The sequence below is a fragment of the Diplotaxodon limnothrissa genome, linkage group LG4 (assembly GCF_057381915.1).
Source record: "Diplotaxodon limnothrissa isolate DT_005_m linkage group LG4, D_limnothrissa_male_GT1.1, whole genome shotgun sequence".
Taxonomy (NCBI): Eukaryota; Metazoa; Chordata; class Actinopteri; order Cichliformes; family Cichlidae; genus Diplotaxodon; species Diplotaxodon limnothrissa.
Window position 1 is genome coordinate 28625864 of NC_140599.1, and position 21393 is coordinate 28647256.

The 21393-nt window shown below is 38.9% G+C and overlaps 1 protein-coding gene across 1 annotated transcript; it reads left to right on the forward strand.

Annotated features, from left to right (window-relative positions):
- Positions 1-223: 223 nt before the first annotated feature.
- Positions 224-18432, forward strand: LOC146634103 (uncharacterized). The gene is made up of 13 exons (XM_085352777.1): positions 224-408; positions 10654-12450; positions 12699-12878; positions 13138-13236; positions 13361-13470; positions 13554-13612; positions 13710-13840; positions 13933-14067; positions 14777-14819; positions 14979-15016; positions 16273-16360; positions 16961-17156; positions 18217-18432. The coding sequence occupies exons 1-13, from the start codon at positions 357-359 to the stop codon at positions 18343-18345; spliced, it is 3057 nt and encodes a 1018-aa protein (XP_085208903.1). The 5' UTR covers positions 224-356; the 3' UTR covers positions 18346-18432.
- Positions 18433-21393: the final 2961 nt, after the last annotated feature.

A 21393-nucleotide genomic window follows, 5' to 3' on the forward strand; every position in this document is an offset into this window, starting at 1 on the left:
TACTTTGAATACACAGGGAACGTAAAACAAACTGGAGGCTGGCTTGACTGCAAGTCTCGAATTGGAGGCTGGCTTGACACAAGTCTGGTACGTGGGTGGAGGCAGAGCCATTGCAGCTCCGGTACAGTAATGATAAGTGACAGGACAGGCAGCCAATCAGAGGAGGGGATAAAGCTTTTAACCCTGTCAAAGTCTGCAGCTCCCAGTCTGAGATCCCCAGCCACCTGTAGCAGACCAGAGGAGACAGCGCCTGAAGTGAACCGTTATACACTGTTACACCCGCCGGACGCGAACTTCATAACCGGCTAACCACCTCTCTGAGGAGCGGCTTTACAAACTGTCAGAACAACTTAAAGATGTTTCTCATTTGTCTGTTTGCGGTGTTTCTCTTTGGTTCTGCAGCCAAAGGTGAGTGAAGTTTACTTCCAACGGCGTTAGACACCGTGTAGTTACTGTTTATTGTTCTGTAGTTGGGATTAAATCTCCACGTGAAGCCTTAAATTGTGATCAACGAAATGTAATGTAAGTACTTTTAGTTAAAAATAACACACAGTAAAGGTAAAATCTTCCAAATTGTACTTTAATCCGTACAAGCCAAGCAGCAACAATATTAGAATTTATTTTAGGGTCAAAGTAAATATAGCCCCTCTTTAAATTTAGTGCTGATACATTACAGAATATTTCGCCTATTTCTAACAAGAAGAAATCTCATTTTACTGTGCACACTGTATGCATCTATAGTTAGATATTTTTATTATAAAATGCAAAGTGGATTTATCATTATTGGTCCCATGATTACATTTACATGACCTGTAGGACAATAAAAGGGATTATTCATACAGTATGGATGAATCCTTTTTTTTTAAATGTACACAGATACAAATATCCCAACTTCCCCAAAACGACAGTCATTTAAAATACAAGATGTTAGATTTAAACTAAAGTAAATCCTTAACATATTCATACTGCGGTGGATAAGTGGAAGAAAATGGGTGGATGGATATTTATACTGTTACAGTGAGTATACAATGTAGCTGCTACTTAAAAGGATGTTTCTCTTTCTTAATTAGGTTGTTACATTGTTTTTTCAACAGTGTTAATGCAAACAGCTTCATTACTTAATTTCAATTAGAATACGTGATTTATATAAGTTTTTAGTTATATTGAGTTATATTTTACTTATATTGAGGCAAGAAGAATGTAATTGGGCATTCTTGTTTAATTTAATGGTTTGATTTTTCTAAGCACAGAAAGCTCGTGGGGCCGTTGGTGTTGTGTTTAAATCCTTAATAGTGCCATTACTTCAGCTATGATTTAGTTAGACTTTGATTTTTCTGGATGGGTAATGTGGTTTCCAGCGCTTGTGTGGCCAGGAAAATTGTAAATGTTTAGCTATTAACAGGCCATTATGACTGAGACTGATGATTAATGACTCATGGTCAGTGTTCGTGTTCGCCTTTGTTGTACAAATGTTAATAAAGCCAGTCTTCGTGTGCAGTAACCAAACTCACCTTCTAAAGAGTTTAAGGCCATTTATTGTGAGTTTGTTTAATAGTCAATTTAGGAAATTAAGGTTGAATAAAGTGCATAAACTTTTTTCCTTGGGTATACTATAATCAAACCACGTGACTTATCCCCAGTAAGTGCTGCACACTCAACTTTTTGTTTTTTAACTAGACTTTCATTGGTGGGGATTTTCCCCAGATAGTTTTGAACCTGACTCAACTCCTTCAGTGTGACTCAAAGCTCTCTGGGGGTGGACTCATGCCAGGGAGAAGGCATCGTTCAAACACCAGGCGACCCCCTGAAGCGCAACACACTCCACACACAAAGTTTACTCTGTGCACCCTCCAAACTGTAGTGAAGCTGCTCAAGTTATTCTGAGAAAAATCTTCACTAGAGCCTTTGTCACTAAACTTAACTGCAGTTAAATAAATCTGTCGCTCTTTCTATTATCTTGCCTCTCAAGTGGATCTTTGTGTTTTAAGCTCCTCGTATGATGACTGAGAGTAATTGTCGCTGTCATGTGCCGGAGTCTCACTTGAAGCCTGCAGGCTGCGTGTTTCTCTTTTCATGTCATGTGTTTACTTCTATAGCGACGCAGTTAAGCAGGGAGGGAGAAAACTGTGGGGAGCTGACGCACTTTAGCGAGTGTGAAGCGGCAGTAAAGAGTCCAGATGAAAAGACCTCCTGAAGGTTGTGCTCCTCCTCCTCTGAAGCTGCTGCCTCATGTTTTTGAGCCTCCTGTATGAAAGCAGCAGAGCACATTCAGTGCCTGTCTCTCCTCTTCCCGCTACTGCTTCCTCTCACGCCATGTGCTGCGTCTTGTCTGTTCCACGTGTCGTGTTTTCAGGCCAGTCATCATTAGGTCAGCATGGCAGACTCAGCAGTTAAGGAACAGATGTGGAAGTTAAAAAAAAGGAGTATTTTTCTATTGAGTTTCTCTTGTGGACAGTTTTTGATTCACACATTACTAACCCTGCTTTTGCAACAATCATTTGTCCTACAACACAATTGCCTCTAAGTTATTCTTTGCTTCTGAATAATGGTAATTGTTCTGCCATATTAAACATTCCTATCTGTGCTACTATCTGCTTCACTTTCTCATTTCCCTCCATCCTACCTCTTGGCACCCGGTTTTATATCCACTTCTCATCACGTTTTCGCTGCTGTTTCTTCTCCTTCTTTCCCTCCTCTGTCACAGTGTCCCTGCTGTATCCAGATGGATTAGACCTGCTTCAGGGCAGTAAATCTCACTCTGTAATTGGAAAGCATGTGCTGGCGGAGCTTTAATTGGATATGATATGTGCAGAAGCCCTGCAAGTGAGCTCTTGCTCCAGGGAGCCATCTGTTACTCCCAAGTTGCAGTAAAAGAGCCCTGTTTGCTCACATACAGAGAATAGAGAACTCATGTCTGTCTGGCTCCTCCCACTGTGGATACCACAAATTGGTCTGTCTGATAAGGAAGGGGCCAAAGAAAAGACTAGAGTATGACATAATCTTCTGGAATGAATAGAAACTCAGATTAGATATCAGGTCAGGTTCATGTATTTATGTATTCATTTATTTAACTCCCACCTCTGCAGTAAATATGTTTCTATGCATGATGGCCAGCACATGTGGGTGTCAGGCATCAAGCAGCAGGAAGAGCTACCGTTCTGACCAAGATTACGTTTATATGATAATCCAGATGTAAGTAAGTAAAGATTTAGTAATAGACTTTATAACCTGTTTTTGGATCATAAAAAATAAAATGTGTGATAAAGAATTTAAGAGTTTAATGAAAGGACTTCAAACAATAATGACATACAATAATATACAATGCTATATTATAGCTAGCCTTTTAGATAGCATTTATTCAAGACATCCAAAATATAAAGATATTTAATATATTCATATATAAGACAATTAAAAATATTAAAGCCTTGCACCTTTATTAACCTACTGATAACCAACCAATAAGAAAAATGCATATTCTTGACTGTGAGCGGATGTTAGATGATGCTGCCTCCAGGTGGGGAATCTACATTTTTCCTTAGCATCCCAAGCCTGTGTGATTGAAGCTATAGCAACAGATTTTATATCAAGTGACAGCAACAACAACCAATCGCTAATTTAAGCTGTCTGGGAATCGACATGTTTTCTTAGAGACGTGTGGTTGTCGGGGGCTCAACAACTGACCTCTAGGCCTGTGTGATTAATGATCACAATCAAATTAAATTTAAGAATTTTTTTTTTTTCAACTTTTGCATTTGGGGGCACTTTTGCTTTCATTACAGTAATGCGTCAAAGTGATTCAGCATCATGCCCTTCTATGATTTAGGCTATCAGTTGCATAAATATTAGGTACACCAAGCTTGAATTACTGCAGTTTTCTATCTGAACCAATAAATTCTGGTTTTAAGGTATTGACGAAAAAGTGCAGTAATCCTGGGTGCTGATAGACTGGATTTATTATATAACTTGGAAAAAAAAATACTTGCAGTAGTTAAAAAGCTGTAAATGCAAATTGTTTGTTGCTACTAACAAAAAGTTGTCTGTTAATTTAATATTTGCTACTCTTATCAGTTCTGTCTATATACTGTAGACTGTAGTTAATCATATGATTAACTACTCTATCCAGCTTCTGAGGCATCTGTGTGCATCCTCTTATCAGAACTGTTAACATGAGACAGTTAGCTGCATGACTGACTGTTGGTTAATGAATATTAAAAGTCTCTCTGTGTCCTGTAAGGACGCTCCTGCTCAAGTGGCATCAGCTGTGTAGCTTTGATGTGGCCTCCCTCAGTCCTGGTTTTACCCCTCTGTGGATACAGCAAGAAACTGACCTGTGTGTGTATCTGTCAGTGCTCCATGACATTTAAAACAGCTTTTAAATACCAGGAGGTCATAAAACAGCATGCAAGACTTGTTCGCTCCCATTAACCTACAAAGTGTGCGCAGTAATTAGCTGCGAGCCATGGTCCAGTATGCCTGTAGCATTTTTGCCTTGGAACAGCATGTTTCAGATGTCATTTTAGATGATTTTAGGCGCACGACCACTGCACACACTATTGGCCAGACTCTTCTTTCTCCTTAATGAGATCCTGGCTTCTGGCTTCGGGCTCTTCCTGGCTATTGGGTCACAACCTGTCAGTTCATCTCCTGCTCTGTGTGCAGTCTTTGATCAGCTGGTCCAGCTCTGTGCTGCTGGAATTATTTCAAGACTGCAGTTTGCACTAATGAACTGAACGAACAGTTTCATAGCAACACAGAAGAGAGGAGATTCTTTGTCTGCAGCGCTGTACTGTTCCTTCTAGATTCCACTGGCCCTCGCCCAGTGTTATCGGCAATGACGACCATGTATTATCTGGGAGTGGCAGCATTGAGAGGAAGTTAAGGATGTGTGTTTGGGGAACAGGATCTAACGGTCTGTTCATGAGCAGGTACTTTATAGAAATTCTACTGCGTCACTAAAGCCCTGAACTGAAACATGAGCATCAGTGCCAAAGTCTTGTTCTGTCTCTTTCTATTTCTGTGAGTAAATTGAAGTCTGGCGAAGCTTCAGCAGCTAGAAACAAACATCTCCTTGACTACAGATAAACTTCCCCATTGTGCTTGTTTGATGTTAGCATTGAGAAAATAAATGGAAAGATAAAGGTGGACAGTCACAGGAGCTTTTAGCGATAGTTTATTAAACATCCTTATTGGAATCGGAGCAAAGCCGGACCTTCTTATCCATATCCTCCCGAGTGTGTGTTCACAGGTCGACCTTAACCCCACTTGTCACCCTGCCTGTCCCAGTCATCTCTTTTATATTTGCAAGGGATTACCCGGCTGTAGGCTAAATCCTTAGAGACAAGGCTGCCTGTTAGGCTTGCAACACAGAGTGTGCTCTTAATTACTCTTCTTTCAACAATACTACTCACTGATTGTCTGTTTGGACTGGGTCTTGGGTTTTTGGTAACCTTTTCCATTATGGCAACTTGCCAACTGAAAAATAAAGGCCTTAGGCTGGGCCTTACTACACGTAGTTTGGAAATGATGTGGTCTGTGGTCAGGCGGGCACAATTTGTTGCTATTGTGCCATCAGTCTTCAGCCAGGACGTCATCGAAGTGTACTGTTCTGTACGGACTTTTTCAGACAATGTTTCCATGTGAATGGAATTGGAGAAGCGGCAATAAACAAACAATAATATGAAAATGAGGACAAAAAGAGAACCATCATATTTGTGTTTCTCATGACATATGCATTCATATCCGTGACACCCTATTGTCTGTTACTTCCCTCTGTCCATAAACAAACTATTGTTTTTATGATGTGACCGTAGCATGCACTAATCTTCATTCAGATAAATATCCGAACACTGAATGTATCAGCAACGCTTTTAGATATTACCGTCCCTGCATTTTGGTTCCAGTTTCTTTCCAAGTATTAAGCTGTAAGCAAGAGATAAGATGAGACAGAGCTCTGACAAATCACGACTATTGCTTCTGAAAGCAAGATATTTCTTTTGTTTCCTTGTCATAAAAGCGAGAATGAATAACAGAAAATAAACAATAAATCAAACATTTGCGTTGGTATCTGCTGTTTGCCAAATCATTATGTTAAACTTAAATATCGACCCAGAATTTCACAATCAGTACAACCCTACTTTAAATGGCTGTTAAAGTACACCGCTAAATTCAATTACTTTTTACTGCTGCCAAGACATTTATCTATAACTAATCCTCAAACGGACAAAGTGCTTTCATGTCTTGGTAATTAAATCTGCATTTCATTTAGTTATTGCCACATCAGTGTTTGTAAACAATATGTCCGCAGACGAAGCCAGATGTCTTTCACTGCCTGAGTTGTTTTTCCAGTTTTGCGTGGCTAAAGTGGCAGATAGTTATTAAATAACATGCAGTAATGAACCTCTTGGTTTGTTTATGTGATTATGGCATTGCATGTGAACATACTTCCCATTCAAGTGCAGTAGTTACATTGCATTTATATGTATATATCCTTCTCCTCTGCAGCTCATGGTGTCAGTATTCGGTGATTTAAATTAAGATTAGATATAAGTTGTGATTTGATTTGTAAGATTTTGTATTAACCCAATCAAAATATTACAGCTTTGTTACAACAATGCCAGAAACCTGACCCCAGTGACCTTAAAATGAATAACCATTAATCATTGATAGTTAAGTACTGTTAACTAGCAACAGGCCTCTGGGTGTGAAAAAGGAAGAGACAAATTTGACAGAGAGGCAGTCAATTGATTTGGACTTTGATGTTAAAACTCCAAATGTCCAACTCCATCCTAAAATTGACAGACTAAAAAAACTGTTTTTGTGTCTATAGTTGATTTTTTGCATCGTAAAAGGAAGCGGTGCATTTTTTTTTAATTCATCCATCTCTCCAACAAGACTACTCGAGCATTATTGGCAGTGACCAAAATGCTAAAGTCGATGTTTCAAAAGTCAGAGCTGAGGAACAAATGGGTGATGTCATGGTGGTTTAATATACAGTCTGTGACTAACACTCACCATTACTTTGACAGTAAAAAGAAAAACCACTTCCCAATTGATGACTATTGACACATCAGATACAGCTAAAATAAACAAAATAAAATACATATTGTACTTTATAATGCTTTCTTTCTGGCGGCAGTGTAAGGCCAAGAGATTTCACATCTGTTAAAAATGATTTTAAAGATTGGATGACGTGACGCTGCGGTTGGAATACTGCGGTGGGTACTATTATCTCTCCATATCTCCAAATTTGGAAACTTATTTGACAGCATTGGGTTAGCATACATTTGCTTGCCAATTAGCTCTGAGCACAACTGTAGCTAATGTTAGGAATGGTAAATGGTAAATGGCCTGCATTTGTATAGCGCTTTACTCAGTCCCTAGGGACCCCAAAGCGCTTTACACTACATTCAGTCATTCACCCATTCACACACACATTCACACACTGGCAATGGCAAGCTACATTGTAGCCACAGCTGCCCTGGGGCGCACTGACTTTAGTTCCTTATTTTAAATGACATTGATACATATTTACCAAGGCGATACTTAAAAACTACTGCAACTCATGGAGACTGCCTGTAAACTTTCCAATCTGACCAGTATATAGAAATACTGATAACAAACGATAAGGCTCTTTGACAAAGTTTACTATGACTCCTTATACTTAGAACAAGTGCTACTATTATTATTATTATTTTTTTTTGCTACTTCTATGGGGTCAACAAGATTAATTGCAATTGTAGAATAATGCTGTGTACTAAATTGGCAGTGCTACTAAAATGTTCAGAATTTGCAGTGCCTCAAATCAGCACGGAAATGCACCTGCTGCTGGCAGTGACATTAACTCGGCTGTAGTGGAGTCACGCACCTGACAGGATGGTGTGCTTAGCTGAAACTGGCTGTTTAGTTTCAGTTAAAGCAAAACAGTTTTTAAAAAAATGATTAAAAACTTTACGTACTTTTGATAATAAATATTATTAATAAATATTTTTGACATAAATTTGATGTGAGATTGTAGAGAGTTGAAGATATGCAGGAATGATGTAAAAAGGTACAAATTGAACCTTCATCTTTAGTTGTTCTTGGATCTGATTTAAGAGGGTTTTTCCATTAATCTAAATCTCTGGTTATCCAGTAAGATTAATAAGATGTATTTAAGCCATGATCTTGAATATCCAGGAACTGATATGCATTTCGTAGCAATGATTTCATGCTCTGTTGCCTCATATATCAATATCTAGTTCTGCCACTCCTTTAATTTATGATCACTGAAAACGTCAACTGTGACAGTTGAATTTCAACTATAATTTGTTACTTCTTTATCTATTTAACTGCTCAATGTCTTATTTTTGTCTTCCAGTACATGACTTTTGAGGTTGGGTATAGGTGTGTGCTCACTGAATGCATCACAGGGTGTGTCATGTTGGAGCCTCTGGTTTTTCATCTTTAAATGAGCCTCGGTTACTAAGTGATAAAGACATTAGGTCACACACTGGCCTTGTGCACACAGTGTAATCAAATCAAGCTCAGGATCTGATATTAGTCTTGATTTTTTCACCACTGGAGAAAACTATTTGTGTAAGGCGTCCACCCATCTGACTCCTGGCAGTAGAATATCTATCCTCTCTGGCTGCTGAAAAAACATGCTTTGAATGTAATCACTCATTATCAAAGACCGCCTACTGTTTGTACTGTTCCTAAAGAATGGGAACAGGCTAAATAAGAACAGGCGTCAGAACAGCACAGTGAACAAACAGAAGGCAGCTTGTTTACGGTAGTTCTTATCAACAAATTCAGTATTTTTTTCAACTGTTCTATGTGCTGTGTTTTAGATTTTTATTTAAGTCATGACCTCGTGTGATTACAGCTTAAAGTCCTTGTCCATCAAAGTAACAAGGTCAACTGTTGCTGTGGTGGACAGTCCTGTCGACTTTACTGTTTAGGTTGGCTCTCATTGTGTGATTTTCAGCAGGATAATTCTGCAAATTTCAGTTAAAAAAGGATCTCTGTACAAGTCTGAGATGGTTTTAAGATAAGATAAGATAAGATAACCTTTATTAGTCCCACACGTGGGAAATTTGTTTTGTCACAGCAGGAAGTGGACAGTGCAAAAGTTATGAGGCAAAAATTAGAATACAATAAGAATAAATACAGTACACAACTGTACAGAATAGAATAAAATAAAATACTATATACAGTAGAATAAAATAAAATAAATATACAATAAGATAAGAATAGAATACAAATACAAATACTATATACAACTGAGTAAAAATACAACGATGACAGATAGGATTATTGCACTTAGTATTATTGCATATGTATGGATGTGTGTGCTTGATCAGTTAAAGTCTTTATTATGGAGTCTGACAGCAGTGGGGAGGAAAGACCTGCGAAATCTCTCCGTCCCACACCGTGGGTGCCGCAGTCTCCCACTGAAGGAGCTGCTCAGTGCTGTCACAGTCTGCTGCATGGGGTGGGAGATGTTGTCCATCAGGGATGACAGCTTAGCTGCTGTTCTCCTGTCACTCACCACCTCCACTGGGTCCAGAGGGCATCCTAGAACAGAGCTGGCCCTTCGGATCACCCTGTTCACCCTGTTCACCCTGTTTTGACATATGCAGAGGAGGGGTAGTGGATATGTTGTAAAGATGTTTAGCATGGAGCTACCAGGCAGGAGGAAAAGAGGAAGACAACAGATGAGATTTATGGATGTAGTGAAGAAGGACAAGCAGAAGGCTGGTATGACAGAAGAGGATGCTAGGGATGGGGTTTGGTTGAGATGGAGGTAGATGATGTGCTATTGGAGCAGCAACTAGCTGGTGAAAGAAGTGGAGTATTTACGACGTAAAGAAGGACATGTCCCCCAAGAAATGCTAGAAAGAAAAAACACACACACTTTAGTCAGTAGACATACCTGTTGGACAAAAACACAACGTCAAATTTTATTTGTGACTGAATACTCTTGAACATTCATTTATATATTGTTGATAAAATTGTACATAAGTAACACATTTTTGTTTTAAAACCTCATCAACTATTTTACTGAAAGGTGATGCAATTTGGTGTTTTCAGCATACTTGCCTAGATGCCACAGCAGCAGAAGTCCTTTCATTTTTAATCTAGAGTAAAGGGCATCTGGACTTGAAAAGCATTGATAACATTTTCAATGTCAATTTAATTCAGTCCACGAGTAAACAACTACCCGCTCCACTACAGGTGGGATTGATTTAAATAGGAGAGTGTCTTTTCTTTTAGACATTGGATGTTTAGCATTAAAATCTGGACTAAACACTTATGCCTGAATTATACCTGAATCTATGTCGTAACTTGGGGCATAACCGATAACCCCTCTTAAGCTTACACCACAACCTTCCACGCCATTCAGTCAGTGCGGACTTCATCGGTCCAACATGTAGTTACATTTCTTGGGAGGGGCACTTCAGGTTACGTGGAAGGTTATGGCAGATTTAAGAAGGCTTTTCGGTTGCATTGTAAGTTATGACGTAGATTTCCCACTAAAGAATAGTTGAGGCAGTATATATATATCTGTCCTATACATGCCCTTTTAAAAAAAAATCATTTTACTGTGGCAAGCTTTGGACTTGAAGAGAAGGTAAAAATCTGATTATTTTTGTGCTTTTGTGTTCATTCTAGGAGAAACAACTGAATCAAATCCAAGCAGTGCCCTCACAGACGGCGGCTTGACAACTGCTTCAGAAGTGACTAGAGCAACAGAAAGTACTACTCGAGAATTCACAACTGTGCACACAACTCTGACCAATGCAGAGACAATTAATCTGAGCACTCAGTCCATGATCACTACTAATACTACGGTTACTGAGAACGGTACTGTGACCACTGGCAGCCCAGCTCCCTCTCCATCACCTCCAACCACTGACGCAAGCATGTCGACTGCAAGGCCAGGGACGAGCAATCCTACCAGCGATAGCGAGACTGCAAATACAACCACGGTTCCTGTTCCAGCCACGAATCAAACAATGAGCACAAGTACATTGATCCCACACACAACTACCAACATATCTCTAAGTACACCACACTCCACCAATGGCACAACTGGAAGTACATCAATCACACAGACTAACAATGACACCACTAGTAGCACAGCAGTTACAGACACTGGGAACGGCACAATGATGACATATTCAACCACCTACACAACTCGTAGTACACCGTACACCAACAATGACACATCTGCGAGCACAACAGTGACAAACTCAACCTCTCACACAATTGCAAGTACGCCTGTGACCCAGACTAGCAACGACACCACTGTTAGCACACCAATGACCAACACCAGCAATGACACAACTACAGTTATGCCAGTCACAAACACAACTACCCACACAATTGCAAGTACACCAGTCACCCAGACTAACAATGACACCACTGTTAGCACACCAATTACAAACACCAGCAATGACACAACTACAGTTACGCCAATCACAAACTCAACTACCCACACAATTGCAAGTACACCAGTCACCCAGACTAACAACACCACTGCCAGTACACCAATTACAAACACCAGCAATAACACATCTACAAGTGCACCAGTGACAAACTCAACCTCTCACACAATTGCAAGTACACCTGTGACCCAGACTAACAATGACACCACTGTTAGCACACCAATTACAAACACCAGCAATGACACAACTACAGTTACGCCAATCACAAACTCAACTACCCACACAATTGCAAGTACACCAGTCACCCAGACTAACAACACCACTGCCAGTACACCAATTACAAACACCAGCAATAACACATCTACAAGTGCACCAGTGACAAACTCAACCTCTCACACAATTGCAAGTACACCTGTGACCCAGACTAACAATGACACCACTGTTAGCACACCAATGACCAACACCAGTAATGACACAACTACAGTTATGCCAGTCACAAACACAACCATCAACATAACTGCAAGTACACCAGTCACCCAGACTAACAACGACACCACTGCCAGTACACCATTTACACACACAAGCAACAGCACGGCTATGGTTACATCTCCCACAAGCAACCATTCAACTAACATTACTCCAGTCACACCCACAAGCAACAACACAACTTTTATTACAGCAACTACACCACTAAGCAACATCACAACTTCAACTACTGAAGAAACCAGCAACAGCACAGCAATTACAACAACACTCACCCCAGTAAGCTCTACAGCTGTGTTAACTCCAACTACTCAACCAAACACTACTAACACCTCTCCTGAGACTGCTGCATCTACTACCGCACCCTTGTCCTCAACTGCTGCCATAAACACAACACTCACAGCTGGAACCTCACCCTCTTCACCCACCACCATCTCCAACTCCAGCTCTTTCCCTCCAAGCACCTCCCCAGGCAATAGCACCGTACCCCCCAGTGGAAATGCCACCACCCTTAGTCCCTCAACAGCAAGCTCAGGAGGTAATACTAACAGCATGATACATGTTGATGTGTTCTTGTAAATAATATACTATATCATGGAGGTGAGAAGGAAATTCATGACAATCCATCCAGTATTTCATGAGAGTGCATACTAGGATATAGGTTAAAGTAAGGTATTGTGTTTATTAAATATGCATATTCACACAGTACCATACTTTAATACCCATATCCATGTATTTTCTATCTCTATTTCTGATCTGATTGTTTCTCTTCTTTTGATGATATAGTGACAAATCACACTGCAGTAACCGCAACTACAACTCTTTCAACTGAAGCTAGTGGCATTACAACTGCCATTCCAACCACCGTCTCTAACATCACAACCACCACCCTGCAACCAACACAGATCACTACCAGCAACCAAACCACTCCAGCTCCACCCACCACTACGCAGAGTCCAGTCATAGGTTTGTACCTTTAAATTGCTTTTCCATAGACTAGAATACACATTATGAAATCAGACATGCACCTTGACATGAATAATAATGTTCCCACATATCCTGGAGATATAAAGAAGCAACTGTTAGCTTGCAAAAAAATGTTATATAAAAGCTGTATATAACTTCTTTTTGTGCTCACTCCATGTGGCCAAAAAGGGTATTTTGTAATTAACAAAACAGAAATAACATTTGTTTATGGGATACATTTTCTTTTCTTGCTTGCCAGTGTGTCCAGCTGTCCCATGTCCACTTGAAAGCGTCTGTCTTAATGGCACTTGCCAGTGTCTCACTGGTACCTACCTGCTGAATGGACATTGTGTACCTGGTAAAAAAAAATTAAAACATTTTATGTCTGTTCAGACAAAAAGTCTAATGCGTAAATGAAAGTGTAATTGGGTGTTAATAGTGAATTTGTCGCCTTATATTCTCTTTTCCTCTTCATCACGCAGCCCATGTGTTCCCAGGGAGGCTTCATCTTACCACCTTAACATTTCAAAATGAAATGTTCAACAGGTCTTCAAAGATATTCCAGATGACGGCTGCTGAAATTTCAGCAACAGTAGGTTATGAAGACAGAAACATGTTGGGTAGCTCTAGAATTTGTCAACTTAATCAATAAACTGTGTTTATTCTGTTTCACAGCTTAGCGATATCCTCAAGAAACAGCCAGGGTATATCCGGTCTGATGTTGTGCAACTTGAGTGAGTACATGTTTCACTTTCCTGTTATACAAAGATGCGATGCCACATGTTAAAAAAGGTGTCTAACCTCTGTTGGTTGTTTTCTATAAATCTCCAGACCAGGTAGCGTGCAAGCAACTGTAAATAATGTGTTTAGTGACACCACTGAAAATCAAACTACCGTTAATAACGCCATAAATGAAGCTATAAAAACTTCCACTGGACTTCTGGGTCAAGCTACATATACAAGTAAATGCTGACTACATTCTATACAAGTCAAGTGATCAGTTAATAACGTATCTTTGATTTACATAGCCTGTTCTGTTCTCGCCCCTTCTTAGGTATAAACCTGTGTGAGCTGAGCCCATTACCTTGTGAAGTCTCCACTACAGTATGCACAAATACAAATGGCCAGGCTGCTTGTGCCTGTAAAGATGGCTACATCTCCAATGTGTACTCAAACACTAGTTGCAAAGGTAAAAGTGACTATTTCGGATTATTACTTTTTCCGTAATCCAGACCTGTGTTGGATTTAAATGAGGAAACTACCACATGCTCTAGTATTTACATCAAGTCTTTAATGTTTTTTTTTTCCTTCACAACATCCTGCTGCAATAGTATTATACATTAAAGGCTCATGCATGGACCACTAAAGCTGACCACCTGCAGCTTTTAAGACTAAGCTCAAGCGAAATTTCCCGAGCTCGTCTACAGTCACGAGAACTGTAACAAAACCTTCTTATCCTTGCAAAAAAAATTCTGTGTGGGAATGAGAAGAAGAATCAACAGGGAGTGAGACTCACGTACAAGGTCAAGAGCTATAGCCTTTTCTCCATGCCGACCCCTGACACTTCCTTCATTTATCTCTCTAATTCATTTCTTTTTAATGGGGATGTTTCCCTGGAAACATGTGGAAGAATTGCAGCTTTGCCTCTGTGTGTAGGGTTGTGACCAAGGAGATCGGCTATAGGAAATACTGTTAAAGAATAAGACCGTAGGCCTCAAACAAATCCAGCATACAACTCGTAAACTGTTTAATAGCAAGCCTTTAAGTGAAGAGACTCCCAGAGTGCTCCTATTTTTGGATGTGCCATCATGAGCGCTAAATGTTTCTGTCCAGTGAATCTGAAACATTCATTGGTCAAAGCATTATCTCTAAGTTACAATTGCTATTTCTTTTTGCAGCGTGTCCAAGCGGACAGAGGCCAGTGGGAGAAGTGTGTGAAGCGTAAGTACACACATTTTTTAAAATTCTGTCTTCTGGTTTTGCACGTCTTCCCACTGGAGCACAGTATTAAAATATGGCTCCCCCATGTGGATTTATTGTTGAACTCCATTATGGTTCTGGGGAGTTCTGAAATGTGAATGTCACTGTGCTTTCTTTCAGATGTCCCTTTGGGTATGCTGGATTCAACTGCAATGACTGTGAGTATAACATCAGTATTACAAAGGGGAAATGCTAAAGAAGCAGAACTCATATAGACTGCACAGTATATGGACTGGTTCCTATATAGCGATTTTCTGCTTTCCCAGAGTACTCAAAGAGCTCTATACAACATGCCACATTCACCCATTCACACAAGCACTGTCTTCTATGTTTGTTTTAGTGCTTAGTTAGTGCTTTCTAACTACCCTTCACACACATTCATACTCTGATGGATGCATTGGAGAGCATCTTGGGGTTAGTATCTTGCCCAAGGATATTTGGAATGCAGACTAGTGGGAGCCAGGGATCGAACTACCAACCTTCCGATCAGTAGATTATTTAAATATATATCTGAGATTTCTAACTAGGATATATTAATACCTAAGGGAATACTTCTGAAGTAGCCACAGGGATATGTTAAAAGTTCTACTGTTTAGTTGAATAACTAAGTGGCTCTAAATATGTTAGACAGCCAAAGGTTATACATAAGGGATTAAAATAAAGGGCTGTCAAAAAGTATTTACCCGCTTCCTGATTTCTTTTTTTTTTTTTTTTTTTTTACATCGTTGTCACACATGTTTCAACTCATCAAACTGATTGTAATATTGGACAAATATCACCAGAGTAAATACAAAATGCTGTTTTTAAAAGGTGATTTCATTTGCCATATCAAATCTTTGTGTTCCCCAAGACTTTTGGGAAAATATTCTTTGGACTGATGAGACAAAAGTTTAACCTTTCAGAAGGTTACTAGAGCTATTGTCCTAGTCAAATTCAGGTCCATGGCGTGAATTAAACTGGCTGGAAAAACCTCCAATGTGGCTGAATAAAAACAATTCTGCAAAGAAGAGTGAGCCAACATTTCTCCACAGTGAAGTAAAAGACTCATTGTCTGTTTCTGCAAATGCTTGATTGAAGCACTTGCTCCCAGTGGTGTTACTACCAATTATTAGCTGTTGTTTTCTTTATGTAGGGCTAGGTACAGTACGTTTGGTTAGTCCTTTTCCCTTAATAAATAAAATAATCTTTTAAAACTGCACTTTGAATTTTCTCGGGTTATGATTAGCTAATATTACGATTCGTTTGGTGATCTGAAAGTTACACAGTAGTCAAATTGATGAATGGTTTTGTAAGATGAAAGTAGAATACATCCAGTTTAAAATGAGTTTCAATAAGTACAAAATGATGAATAGTGTTGATGAAGGTGTTCTTGGGTCCATCTGACAGCACAATGTTTTTAATTGTGTCTCCACAGCGGCCCTGCTGGCAGTGGTGATCATTTCCTGCGTACTAGGAGGAATTCTACTCATTCTTATCCTGGCTTTGCTCATATACTGCTGCTGGTAAGAATATTATAGATCACTTATACCCCCCCCCCCCCCCCCAAACATTGCTCATATGTACTGATTGCCTGTGATTCACACTGAAAGATAATGAAGTCGCTCTGCATCTTACAGCTCCAGTTATCTGTGCAAATGGTCGTTTGTAGCTTGGACTAGATTGGCTGGAAATGGGCAAGTTGTCATTTGCCCAGAATAATAAATAAAATGGCTATTAAAAATCTTTAGGACTCGGGGCCAAAGTTGTGATTATATTCTGCACTCCTGTGAAAAACAAAAGCCTCAATCATGTTAATTTTTCTCTATGAAAAACTATACTTAACTAAAGACTTAGTGTGTCTGCAGAACTGAATCCAAAACTGTTGGACCAGCAGACGGAATAGTTTTTAAAAACTGACACAAATTTTAAGATTTTAAAAAACCTCAAGACTTTGTGTATATGCGGCAACTATAGCATTAGCAAGCACGAGTAACAAAATTGCTCAGCTGCAGTTAATAATAAACGATTGTTGCTGTGGGAGTTCACTGCTTGAATTTAAAAAATAAAGCAAGATATAAAATAGAACATAAAATGTGACTGTTGTTCTATTTTCTGTATGTCAGGAGGCTGTGCTCAAATAGAAAGCAAGACATTAGCAGCAGCCCTTACTCAACAGAAGACTTAAACCAGCCCTGGCCTACTGGCATCATGCCCATCCCCCGTGCCAACAGTAAATGGGATGGAGCTCCTCCTATAGAGATGACAGAAGGGGGCAGCAGTAATGTCCTGGTGGACAAAAGGCATCAAAGCAACGGAATGGTGAGTTACCGCAGCTGTTTTTCTGCTGTCTCAGTTATTTACTGCTAATCCTCAGTCTGAAAGTCCTGCATATTGTTGCTTACTAACTAAATCAAATGTTTGTTCATTCAGTTGCTTCATTATCTCACATCTAGATTGCATCTGCTTATTAACCCACTCAGTAAACAAGGATTTGCAGGTTGAAAACAAAACAAATTGCATGGAGATGGAACATGAAACAGTACTTATATAAAAAAAGTTTTTACTATAAGCCTCATGCACATAAATACATTTAAACAAGTGTTTTTTTCTATGCTTAAGAACTTAAAATATTTACACACTCACATGGATGTACTGGGGACAACTTCAGTAACTTGTCCAAAGATACTTCAACACACAGACTGGGAAAAACCAGGAACTGACCCACCAATCTATTGATTAGTAGGCAACGATCGCTAGCTCTCAACCTACAGCTGCAACTATGTGTGGGTAGAGCTTGCTTTCTGGCAGATTTAGCTAGACTAGACCTTTGTTTTTGACCTGCAAATTAATAACTGGGCACATAACCTTCTTGCATCACTACCCAGATAAATCAGATGCTTTGATGATGCATTTTAACTCCTGTGATCGTAAATAAAGTGCTAGCATGTAGCCCCCTGCCACGCTCCCTGCTTTGCCTGACTCCCAGTATGTTGCTTTAGGGGTTTCAGCGGAAGCAGAAAGGATGGAAAAAGGTAAGGCATGGCTTTGCTTTTAGATTCTTGATTTGCCTTGATACACCCCTGCTGATAACTTAGAGATGCCAGAGTGAGAAGGTGATGGGTTTTCTGGGTGATGGGGAGCTTTAACGGGGATTTCTCAGCAGTGCGCTTTCATCTTCACACTAAATCCAGCATGTTCAAAGAAATTCATCTGACAATATTTTTGGGAGTAGTGATAAATAATTTTTCAGTCTACACTGGTGACTGGGGTTACCTTTGTGTGTGGGTCTTGAGTTTTGTGGGTTTAAAAGTGTGTGAACCTATGAAGTCCCTGCTTCTTTATGAAAGTGTCACACTCACTCCTTCTACTGACTTTTCAGACGGGATCGTACGATCTCAACCCAGAAGATATGATGACCTTCAAAGGTAAAAATACATCTCGTTACTCGTATCTGGTTCAAGGCCATGAAAATCCTTACTTCTTACCTGGAGACGAGAAGAAAAACTGAAACGAAAACACTAAAACCTACAAATGAGCGAGGAAGACGGGATCAAAAAGAAGTAACTGGTTTGAAACTCTGGGACTACAGATACATATCCTGAGAAGAGTTATTTATAAAGATACTTTACCCTCTGAGCTTATCTGCATTAATGATGAATCACAAATGACATTTAAAAAAAAAATCTTGAAAATTACCAAAGAGATTCATTTGTGTGCATCATGTCTGCTCTTAATGGTTACAACCAGTGGATGTCGCTGTTGCTCCTTACATTCATATATAGTATAATAACAGTTTTTTTTTAACAACAGAGCTGACTTTTAATCCTTATTTTATGCTTTGATGAATTCAAAAAGAATTTTAAAAATGAAGCATCTTATTTTGCTAATTGCACTAAAGTATATAATAAGTTTACTATTAGTTTTTATATAAATCAGAGGTAAATTGAATGTGGGTTCTTATGGGGTACCTGCTATTTTTCCTAAAAGGATGTGATTTTTTTTTTTTTGTATTAAGCAAATCGTGAATGACTAAAGGGGCTGGATCCCTGTTTGGGAGTATTTAAAGGGATTTATGTTGTAGCAGTCTGTATCTGTTGAAGCTACACTTGCAAAATGTGCCTGTTTAATAGTCTGTTTGATGAATAGGAAACATTGTGCTAAGCTGGCAAAAAAAAGAAGCCTGTCTGCTTTTTTTCGATGTGCCAAAAATCATTTGTAAACATTTTTTTAAGGATTCTGTATAAATTATATATATTTATCTTTGTGCTTCTGAGAGAATGGACTGTTTTATAAGTGTGTGTTTTTGTAAAGAAAAAGACTGTGTGCACACATCCAGCAGAAATAAATTAATTTAAAGAGCCTTGCACTTGGTTTTCATCATTCACATATGTGAGTCAGTGTAACTGTAGATTTTGTTGTAAAATTATAAATATATGTAACCAAAACAAAGAATTACCAACTTGGAATATAGAGCTACAAGAATATTATGGCTGCATGCAGCTTGCACTAAACTCCCACTAAAAGCTCACGTTGTCCAGTCCAGAAACTGTTAAATATTATTTTAAACCAGGTGTTTTGTGCACAGTGGAATTAAAAAAATGTGGGTTATATTAAACGACTGTAGGTTGTAGTCGATTAACAATAAGTAGCTGTTTTTGTTCAAGAGGACAGTCTTTGGGACCTAGCTGCATCCATTAGTAACTTACATATTCTCGCCCCTTCTTAGGTACTTACATGTCACATGTAATGCTTTCTTTTCTTTATTGTAAAAAGAAAAAAAGGTTTGTGGTAATCTCTGTTTTATTTTCACGCATTTGTCAAATGTGCAACCTCTGGTGTTGAGAAAGAATAGCTCCGCACTTTAATAATCTCAACCAAGAACTTCCCTCAAGGCATTCCTAAGAAATCATGTTCAACAGGAAGGCACAGACAAACAGCCGACCTAAAAAACACGTTGCCTCCAGTCATCGCTGTTGTTGCCACTGAGGCATGAGAATGAGTAATTTACAACAGATACATCAGCGTGGCCTTATAATGAGGAAATAAAACAAATATAGTGACCCAAGGTGTTTTATTTTTGTATTCTTGATTTTGTTTTTATATCACACATCGACCAAAGTCAATAATAACAGTGATCTAGCCTCTGTTTGTTTGTTAAGAAATTATATGCATAATTAAACATTTAATTAAAAGTATTGCTTTTGCAAAGATAACCACTGTCATAATTTAAGCTGAATAATATTACAGCTGCAGAAGGCTGTGAGATACAATTTAACTGCTATATGAATCTCGGTGTTGATGGGACTATTCTTGGAGGTAGATGCAGATGCACTTTACCTAGAAACTCTCTGCTCTGTATATTATGCTGCACTATGTCACATAGATTGACGAGGTGGTTGCTGCTGTGGTGTTGCAGTTAGTCGGCAGTCAGCCAAGCTCTTAAAAACTGGGATTTGGTTTGCTGGTGCTAAATCTGGCTTTGCCAAACCTTAATCTCGGGCACTGGGTCACTTGAACAGGCTGTGGCGAGTATACAGGAGGAACAAATCAGATGCACATCCTTGATGATTTCCATGTAAAGATTAAACATGTGTGTAGAATCCTGATCCTTAATAGCAATGCCACGTACATGGCTGGAACTTAACTAATCTGAGAGTGAAATAAAATTTAAATATACGGTCTGGCCCAATAATATATGTGTATATAAACCGTAATTCACAGAAGGTTGGGCCATGTGCTATTAAGAATAAAATGTGGATTTATGAAATTTACAATCATTTAATTCAGTGTTTATCTACATTTTACACCTTTTAAACCTGTGTTTGTATGTTATTGGTGCTTACAAATGTTTACAACCATTTTATTATGGAGCAGTGTCTCCATTTGGTTGCCTTCATTGTCAGTTATGGTAATAAAGATGATTTACTTTTAAGTCGTGCAAAATAATCTTTTAATACGTTTGATTACTTTGTTGCATTAATGAGAATTTAGGTGCTTAGAGGCTGAGTAACATGGGTCAATTACATTGATTGCTCAAGTCATGGATTTTGTCTTTTGGCTTCATCGTCTTCTGTTACTTGCAGCAGTTGAGACTGATGTGTTTTGTCAGAGCTTTTGGGACAATTGATTGAAATTAGCAGTCTTCACACAACGTCACTTTAGTCTGCGAAGCAGCAAAACAACTTAATATTGCTGTAATGGTCTATTTGATTCACCTTTTATTGTTTATTTTATTTATTTTTTATTTTCACTTGCTAGATATGGGACAGACTTGAATCAGGAAAAGAAAAGGGAGAAAGGAAGAGGGGGAAAAAAACAGTGGAGAAGAGGGACGGGGATAAAGGGCAAAAAAACAAAACCCAACTAAATAAGCAGACAGAAAAAAATAGATATATCAATCACCTGGATCACCTGTTGAGAAAGAAAAAAGAAAACAAGCAGAAGAAAACGAGAGCAATACAATAAACAACATCACGATGATACATGGGAATATAACAGTAAATACTAAATATTAAACATTATTGTGCAGCACGTAATATTGACACCGCACAGTGTG

Excerpts from the sequence above, each read along its gene's own strand:
- LOC146634103 (XM_085352777.1), top strand. The coding sequence starts at position 357 with ATGTTTCTCATTTGTCTGTTTGCGGTGTTTCTCTTTGGTTCTGCAGCC. Across the intron at positions 13,471-13,553 it reads CTGCTGAAATTTCAGCAACA|CTTAGCGATATCCTCAAGAA; the intron begins GTAGGTTATGAA and ends TCTGTTTCACAG. Across the intron at positions 13,841-13,932 it reads GGGTCAAGCTACATATACAA|GTATAAACCTGTGTGAGCTG; the intron begins GTAAATGCTGAC and ends GCCCCTTCTTAG.